Source organism: Antrostomus carolinensis, unplaced genomic scaffold, assembly GCF_000700745.2.
Source record: "Antrostomus carolinensis isolate BGI_N321 unplaced genomic scaffold, ASM70074v2 scaffold29951, whole genome shotgun sequence".
NCBI classification, from domain to species: domain Eukaryota; kingdom Metazoa; phylum Chordata; class Aves; order Caprimulgiformes; family Caprimulgidae; genus Antrostomus; species Antrostomus carolinensis.
This window is the reverse complement of record NW_010295412.1, coordinates 21418-30658: the sequence shown is the minus strand read 5'-3', so window position 1 is coordinate 30658 and position 9241 is coordinate 21418. Positions and strand designations below refer to the sequence as shown.

General features: G+C 40.9%; 1 protein-coding gene across 1 annotated transcript in view; it reads left to right on the top strand.

The window, feature by feature from the left end:
- Positions 1-1053: 1053 nt before the first annotated feature.
- SPG11 (SPG11 vesicle trafficking associated, spatacsin) overlaps positions 1054-9241 on the top strand; it is a gene marked incomplete at both ends in the record, with an annotated part of 29180 nt that continues 20992 nt past the window's right edge. The window contains 10 exons of the mRNA XM_029087471.1: positions 1054-1238; positions 2017-2244; positions 3027-3225; positions 3770-3907; positions 4630-5093; positions 5334-5479; positions 6515-6656; positions 7019-7174; positions 8867-9045; positions 9204-9241. The exon at positions 9204-9241 is cut by the window's right edge and continues 139 nt beyond it. Of these exons, the coding sequence (XP_028943304.1) occupies positions 1054-1238; positions 2017-2244; positions 3027-3225; positions 3770-3907; positions 4630-5093; positions 5334-5479; positions 6515-6656; positions 7019-7174; positions 8867-9045; positions 9204-9241 (1875 nt within the window). The remainder of the gene's footprint in view (positions 1239-2016; positions 2245-3026; positions 3226-3769; positions 3908-4629; positions 5094-5333; positions 5480-6514; positions 6657-7018; positions 7175-8866; positions 9046-9203) is intronic.

Here is a 9241-nt window from a genome sequence, read left to right as displayed (position 1 = left end):
AAGGGATCGGTGCTGCCCAGGCGAGGGCGGCCCTGGAAGCTGCAGGAGACTGAGGGAGACTGACAGGCCCTGCCTTGAAATGGGATACTCTCCACTTAAAATCGCGTTGCTGGAGGGGACGTTGATTTATATCTTCTTGTTTGTTTAATTGTGGGTGTGTTCATCACAGTAGATTAAAAAACAAACAAAAAAAACCCCAAAAAACCCCCAAACAAACAAACAAACAACCCGAAAAGGAGAAGAAAATCACAGAATCACACACTGGTGGGGTTGGAAGGGACCTCAGGAGATCATCCAGTGGAACCCCCCCTCACAAAGCAGGTACCCTACACCAGGTTGCACAAAATTAATCTGGTTTTGTTGATTTGCTGGCTCAGAATGTCACAGTGCCCTGACTGCTTGACTTCCCTGCCTGCTGCTCAGGGACAAGCCCTTGTGCGTGACACTCAGCGATCACAAGATGTTTTTAATCTGCTTCAGCAGCTTTTAATGCTGAGTCAGGACCACAGTCACTTTGCAATCTGAATGTCTGCAGCACTATTGTGGTGCTCTAGCTTTGTATTTCACTCCACACCATCCTCAGCAGCTTTCTTGCTGTTGCTCCCCTCTCCATACGAGAGCTGGTGTGGAGACAAACACCTGAAGAGTTTCTCAGCCTTCAGGCTGAGAATCAGGAGGCAAAACACGTGGAAATGGGCAATGTGCTCTGCTTCTCCCAGTGCTGGTGTCCTCCCCGTGGAAGTCCTGAAGTGGAGCATCACTCACGTGGCAAATGTCACTGATGACTAAAGGAAAGAGACACAGAAGGCTGGAAAAACCGTGTGTTTTTGAGAGGAAGGGAAGTAGGGATTCCTCAAGCACTACCTTGTGTTGCAGTCTCTGCTGGGAATTAAATATATTCTGATATTGGGGAGGGGCAGGGTGGGGGCACAATCTTTCCTGAAAAAGGCTAAAATGATACTGTGCATCGTTAGCTCACTTCCAGAGCTGTTCAGTGTGTCAAATGTGTAAAGAGAATAAGGTCAATAAACATCCTGAATGTTGTATCTTCAGCTTCATGTGGGAGAAAACAGAAGATGATCATCTGCAAGCAAAGAAGACAAAAATACTGGCTGTTAGTAAAAGCCATGAACTGTTTGTCTATGAATTCACTAAAGAAGATGGAAAATACAACCCGATTTCCCTGCACAGCTGTAAGGAAGATACACTCAAAAAGCTCCTGGAAGTTAAAAACATCAGTGAGTAAATTTCAATGGAATTTTGCATTAATATTTGAAATTATTCTAGATCTAATTCTGTGAGACAGATTGAGGTGTTAGGATTGAACACTGGGGAGGTGTCAGATACTTTCACACTGATTTAAAGTGAGCAGCAGCAGCATTAGTGACTTGAAAAATAATAGTGACGTTTCTGTACTTGAAGGTGACGTTGTTAGAGGGAACTGAACTGCTGGAGGATGAGGTGTTTGGGTGATATGAGGTTAAAAATAAATGATAATAAAACATCCGTGCAATCCTGCTATCTCAAACTTCCCCTTTAATATTGGAACTGAGGGGAAGAAAACAGAGAGGGCTCCTCACTCATCCTGCAAAGACTAATTATGTACTTAACTAATTATGTATGTTCTGTGATTAGCAATGTGTACAGTCTGCAGGACCTAGACCTTTGATGTTTTACATGTTCTTAAACAGTCTCCATTGCTAAAGTAATTTTATTGCCAAAGATAGTAGTTTTTATTTTCAGTCCTGACAGAAATAGGACTTTGTGATTATTTTTTTGTGTGTTTTTCATGGTATTTTCTGCTTAAAAAGCCTGCACTGTTTTAGGAAACTGTTCTAAAATTAGGGATCCTGACATAAAAGTGAGATACACAAAACAAGGCCCCTCCCTCCCCAGTCCCAGCGTTTATTAAGATGGTAGCAGAGGCAATGAATTTGAGCTATAAATTTTTGGAGATGCCCTTACAAATTCAAAGTACCAGATTGCTATAATCCTAAAATATCTTTAAATTTACAGGTCTGTCTTCAGTCTCATCTTTGAAGATACTGTCTTTTGAAAAAAACAAATGCATACTTCTGCTCAATAAGTTTATCGTTGTGCATCTGACCTTCCCTGGAAAGGACTCGCCCTCAGAGACATGCCAGAGCTTTCCCTTGGATTTGCCTCCACCAGTTTTGGGAAGAATAACAGACACACAGTTCTGCAGGGGGATCCTGTTTCTGTTGGATAGTTCTGGCTGGATTTGTATCCTTTGCAGGAGGGACCAGCTCTCAGTGTCAATGATCTGGAAGAACAAAGTTGTGTTTCTTTTCCATTAGGGTTAAGCAGAAATTTGTTGAAAGACTCGAGTGTCTGGTTTGGAGGTGCTTTCACAAAGGGGTTGTGTAGCAAAGTGCTGGTTAATGTAGTAAAAAATGCTGCAGTCGTGTGTCAAATGTTGTTTCTCAATGTGCTGCTGGAAATCTTTCACGCTGGAGTAATGGTTTCCAGTGGTTTTGGTGTGTGGATCTGTGTGTGACAGGCTGACATCTCCTCTCACTGGCCTTTCTTTTCTTAATTAGATCCTTTAGAAATGATCTGCAGATATGCAGAGAATCACAGTGTGGGAACCAGAGTTCTTTGTTCTAAGGAACAGATCAAACCTGTCAGACTGTTCCACAAGGTGCTCAACTTTAACCTGCTTGTCAGTTTTTCTCTGATATATATGTAAAAAAAAAAGTGATAAAGCCAGGTTACTTTTTCCTCCTGATTATAGAAGTGCCGACAGAGATTTGTCCCAGTTCACTTTGAAGTTTACTCCTTTAAGGTGGCACGAGCTGTATGCTGTATGTTTGCTGTACAAACATGTATAGCACCTGGCACGATTCACTTCTGACCCTCACTGAGCTTTGAGTGCTCCTGTAAAACAAACAATCCTGGGTGTCCTGATGTGCAGGACCACAGAGTTAACAGCAATCTACCGTCTGTGTAATGCCTTGTTTGTTGGACAGTCTGAGGCCTGGTGTTTTCTTTGACGTTGTTTCAAGACGTGTTTGACTCTTTTGATGGTGCAAATCTAGCCAGGGTCAGCGTAGCCCTCTGCCAGGGAGACGTGCGGGGTGAGGACAGGAGTCTGACCATCCCGTCACCACTCACCGCACTGAAGGTGTCGCATGATCTCGGTGTGGCTGTGATCATCAGTTCTTCCAACTCTGCCATCTCCGTGGATCTAAACTCCTATTTCAGGTACATTTGCAGCAGAATTCCTAAATGAAAGTTTTGAGTACAACTAACATTAAAAACTGCCTAATCTTGGTCCTGTAATAGTTGAGCTGCTGTCAGCTTTTTATTTTGAGTTCTGGCTCTGTGGTAGAGTGGAAATTTCATACTTGTTTAAATTATGATTTGCTCCAATTTATGCTCTGTCACTGTAACAAATAGAAAAACTTTGGATTGGACTTAATATATTTTTAGGAAGATTAGGAGAGATGCTGTCAATTAGTGGCAGTGGTGGCTGGTAGCACCTTGTAGAAATACTGTAGGGTATGGGATTGTTAAACTATTCTGATACAGCTTTACTGATTTTCCTCGAGAAATCAGGACTGGGTTGTAATTTGGAGGTGTTGTCCACCTCAGAGGAAATAGCATCAGGTTTTGTTGGCTTACCTGGATGCATTTTTGTGAATTGTAGTAATTGGAGAGGAAACTGCTTTGCTGTCAGGAGTCAAACATGAAGGGAAAATCTTCAGTCAGCTGAGAGAGGTGAAATTTAGTATTTATTTCTTTACAGACAGTTCCCTGGGCATTTACTCTGTAAGAGACGTTCTGAAACTCTTCCGCTGAAGCCTCCTGAAGGTCTCGACGAGGATGACCTTGCTAGTTCTGACTACAGCATGGAGCTTCTGTCATCACCTTTCCGCACAGACAGGTACATAATGTTTCTCAAACAGGCTGGTTTTTTGTCTCCTTCAGACCATTTGATTAATAAACTGCTGAATGTGTTTTTAACTGTGGCTGTGACAAGTCAAATCAGCTCATTCTTCTTTAAATGTTTTGAATGTTAGGAAATGGGCTGAGATGACTTTGTGTATGTCATCAAACAGCTTCCAAACAGTAATTCCTGTTTGGGGTGGAACCTTTAGTTTGAACCAGTATCGACAAATTTTTGTACTCCAAGTACTTTACAGATTGTTGTGTGTTTAGCACAGAGTGCACGTGGACTTCAAAATGTTTTGTGTTCATGTAAAACATTTCAACCATGTTGTGACCCTTAGTATTAGAAGTATTAATACTAACAAAATATGTTAATTATAATTGATGTAAATGTAGTTCATACTATACAATTCTATAATTATTTCTACTTTTTTTTTAATTGATGGGGGCATTTTCTGTGAGGAAAATTAATTTTCTACTAAAAAAGCTCAGCTTCATGGATGTTGTCAGCTAATGCAGCTGTGATCATTCAACTTGACTGCAAACTGTTTAAATAGAAATAAACCAGACATGTAAAGGTAAAAATGCAGTATGCTGGATGGGATCTTTAAGCCTAAAATGTGTATTATTTAGCTGAGGAACCGTACAAATTTTATTTATCTGCATTGTTCTTGGAGTAATAGGTGGTATGACAGGAAACTCCTTTCCTCACCCTAGGTCCTGGAAGGCACACTTATCCTCACTATGTGACATAGTAAGGAGAAGAAAACCACGTTCTCCAGGTTTGGTGAATGACTTGAATTTACCTTGGTATCACTTTTTTACCCATCTTGAAGATCATGATCCTGAAATCGGTGAAGATTCTGGGAAGATGGTGGCTTTTGTTCCACGGGCTGTTAAATGTGCCCTTTCCAAACCATTCCAAAGCCATGGTACAAACTTCAACCATGCAAGGCAGCGATGGAAACGGATCCCCAGAGAAGCACCACAAGAAGTGGTGAAACTGGAGTGTAAATTGGTAACTGGAGTTAAAGCTGTGTTTGCAGCATTAACAAGTGAGAAGGGATTGACTCTTGCTCTCTGGGATTTTGAGTCTCAAGATGTGACGTATTACCCCTTTGGCAAAAATAGTGTCTATGTGGATTGCAGTGAAGAGCTGCCACTGTGTCTGCTTCTGACAGGTGAGGGGCTTTTTACAGAATTGCTGTCATTTAACCTTCTCATTAAAGGGGTTTTTTTCTTTCCCTTCCTGTCTGTGTAGCTGCTGTTGGCTAATTTCTGATGCATTCTTGCTGAGCTGAAATCCAAACAAAGCCACTGCACTTTGTGTCATTCTTTTGGAAGAGAAGCAGTAGATAGAAATGTTGCTGCGTAGCAACTTGCTTATGTATTTTTAATTACTGTTTGATTCTTTTATTTAGAGCGTGGTCTCTCCTTAGTTCTGTTTGGTTTAACTCAAGAAGAGTTTTTGAATAGACTGATGATCTATGGCAGCGCTGGAGTCGTCCATTCTGTTTGTCGTCTCAACGGGTGGGAACGATGTTCAATTCCATTCCATGTGCTAGAGGTACAGAAATCTGTTTCGTGTCTTACAGATAACAGAAATACTTATTTAAAGCAATGAATGCAGGTTAGCAATGGTAGTGGTGTTTTTAGGCACAATTAAAAGTATGCCTCAGTAACCTAGGGGCAAAAGGTAGCAGTTTAGTTATTAAATAAACAGTTAAAAACCCAAGTAACCCAGGTGAGTAACCCAAAAGAAGAAATACAGCAACAAAGTTAATGCACATTAAAAAAAAGAAGTTTTAAACTAAGCAGTGCTCAAAACTCCCTCTTCATTGCACCCAAAAGCATTTTTGCAATTTCTGCAGCAGTTTTTGTCCTTGTGCTAAATGTCAAATATTAAAATAAGTCCTTGGAATTAGTTTTTTGTTTTTTTTCGCTCTTGTAAAGCTGAGGGGAAAACCTAAAGCTACCAAGGGTTGTTTGATATCCCTTAACAATAGGTGATAAAATACCTTTAATGTTCCAGACCTTGAAACAAATCTCCTTGTGTCTCTGCAGTTTTCCAGTGTTCTAGTTCTACTTTTAGATGACAGAGATCCTTGTTGAAAAAAATACTGTTCCAAAAGTCTGGTTCTCTGCAGCAGTCTGTCTGCACCATCGTTCAGTGCTCTGTCAGTCCGTGGTTTCAGTTGTGTTTGGAGGGGGAGCACTTAGCCGAAGACCTTTGGTGGGGCTCTTTTGGCTTTATTTGATGGGTGTGATGGAAAGTTAATTGATTTTCAGTTGCTGTAAGCTTATTCAAAGTCCTGATTCTCACAGTACTAATTTTATATCCCAAATCAAACTCCAATGAATTGCTGAACTAACGTTTTGTCTCTGAAGATACGAGGCTCAGTTTCTACCAAGCCTATTAAAGGAGCACGGCAGGTACTGAACAGGTCACCTTGTTATTTCAGGCTATTGCACATGTAGTTCAAATTTCTTCTTTTTTTCTGCTTGTAAACTTTGTAACTGAGGATGAAGCAGAAATACCAGCAGTAAATGTGCAATAGAAATTTTTAGAATGCGTGCATAATTGTTCTCCTGCATGTCTTAGGCTGGTTTGGAAAATCGTCAGCTAGACACAGTAGACTTATTTTTAAGAAGCAAAGAAAGTCTTTGCAGTCTGTCTGCACCTTGCTCTGGAGCTGAACAGCCTGAGCAGCCCACTGATAGCACATCCCAGTCTTACCTGAAAAGTAAGTACAATACTTCCAACGCTGGGGAGGTTTAAATTCAATTGCCTTTCTATTTATGGGTCGGTGCTTGTAAAAGCAAATTGAATTGCTTGTGCTCTTGTCTCTCGGGGTGATGCTATATTGCAACTTCTGTAATTCTGGAAAATAAGAGAGAAATGGTGCATAATCTGGGGTTTTTTGTTGTGTTCTGATACCGGCATATGTATTGTTAGCATTTTGATGTGAAGGCAAAGCATGTCACATATATTGTTTGACAAGTTTTAGAATATTTTCATAGCATGCCTGTATGACTTTTAACTTAAATGTTAAATGATCAGTCACATGGTAGAATGTAGATTTAACTTTTTACGCAAATATTGCAGATTTGGAAGAGCTGAGGCCAGCTTTGGACTTGCTTTGCTCAGCAATCAAAGAAAATGATATGGAGCCTCACAGTAAACACTTCTCCGAGCAGCTGTTAAACCTCACGTTGACTTTCCTTACCAAGCAACTGGAAGAAATTTTTGTGCACACAGAGGGTAAGATTACTCATTTTGAATCATACGTAGTAATGTAACGTGTCATTGTTTAGGTAGGTAAGAACAACTCATTTTTTTAATTAAAAGCTTAAATTTGCCTAGAATTAACAAGAGAAGTGTGCTAGAGTTAAGTGAATGAAGGATGTTATTTGAGGGGAAACGTGAGAAGTTAATCTGAAGGCAGTATCTGTGTTAGCCCAAAGAACTCTGATCAGGCTCTCAGACCAGACAGGATACTGTCAACAGGATCGTTTGGGATGTGTAAGAATGACAGAGTGGGACTTCCAGGCTATTGCTGGATCCTCGATGGCAGTGCAGTTAGATGGCTTGAGTTTAGCCACCAGCTGCTCATTCTTTTCTCAGTGCTGCCCCTTGAAATATTATAGAGTAAATTTTTCTGTGGCTGTAGAATGGAGTGGACTATTTTAAGAAACTGATACAGCTGAAAAAATAGCCTACCAGGTTATTTTTCACCTGGAGCCCTTCCCAGTCCGATTTAGTGTGTTGCAACACAGTCACACATCCCAGTGTAACCCGAGGGATGGCACAGAGCAAGAAGCAGCGTCCGGTTATTTTTCACCTGGAGCCCTTCCCAGTCCAATTTAGTGTGTTGCAACACAGTCACTCATCCCAGTGTAACCCGAGGGGTGGCACAGAGCAAGAAGCAGCGTCTGATGGGGGTTGCAGGCTGGACGTGGCACTGCGTGACCACTTACACTGGCACTGGTGCTGACTGCAGCCTAAAAGCTACAGTGACAGCTGGTGTAGTAGTGAAGTATTGAAGTGACAGTGTTCCAGAGGACAGTTTTGGTTTGCTAGAGAATCACAGAATCCCAGACTGGTTTGGGTCAGAAGGGACCTTAAAGCTCATCCAGTCCCAACCGCTCTGCCAGCAGCAGGGACATCTTCCACTAGACCAGGTTGCTCAAAGCCTCATCCCACCTGGCCTTCAACACTTCCAGGGAGGAGCAGCCACAGCTTCTCTGGCTGACCTGGGACACTGTCTCACCACCCTCACAGCCAGTAATTTCTCCCTAATATCTAATCTAAACCTCCCCTCTTTCAGCTTAAAGTCATTTCCCCTTGTTCTGCTATTAACTACCCTTATAAAAGGTCCCTCTTCAGAGAAAGCGATGGAGAGTGGGGTGACATGACCTGACATACAGTGTGACCCAAGTCCTGCTGCTTGGGCCTGAATTGCTGTCTCAGTGCTTTTTAGTTATACATGTTAAGCAGAACTGATTTATTCCAACAATAAAAGGCACAGACTAGTAATTCTCATTCTTAATAATTTTTTGCACGTGGTTTTTGTAGTCTTTTTTTCTTACTGAATGAATATTATGTTTAGATATCCCTGCATTTTAAATGAGATTTATCTAGCTAATAATTGTTTGGATTAATTTAAAAAATTCAGTTCTCATTTACTTGTCCCTGAAGGGGGAAAACACATCAATGAGGACAGGGAGACCTCTCTGGAGGTTCCTTTCAGTCACTGTTAAGATTGTATCGTGACAATTAGTGGTGGACAGTATCAGTACCTGTAGAGGTCAAATGGCACTCCAGAGCTGATGTACTCTGGCCTCTGAGGTGTGTTTTGTTTACTAGTCAGGAGAATGTATTCAACATTGCTAAGCATTAAAACTGCTGTACTGTTCATTTCTGTTTAACCGATATCTTGGATGCTTTTGACAGAACCTGATAAATTCCTGCAGAAGGGTGCAGATATTTTAACTGATTACATTATTAAACTTAGAAAATTTCTGAGAAAATATCCTCGACCACAGATAAATAGAGTGCACACAGGAAGTGATCTTGGTGAAGAGCTGCCTGCATTAGAAGAAAGCCACACGTGGGAAAAACTGACACCAGAGGTAAAAAAGTGTAACACAGTTTTTACTATTCTTATGAAATATATTTAAGGAAATTATTAATATGGAAATGTCTTTAAAGTATTTCAATATAGGGATTATAAAGAAAGTAACACTGAAGATTAATTAGATGAATTTGTTCCATTTTTTTTCCCTTTTAGGAAGTCGTTGCTGAGGCCATCTTAAGCAACAAAATACC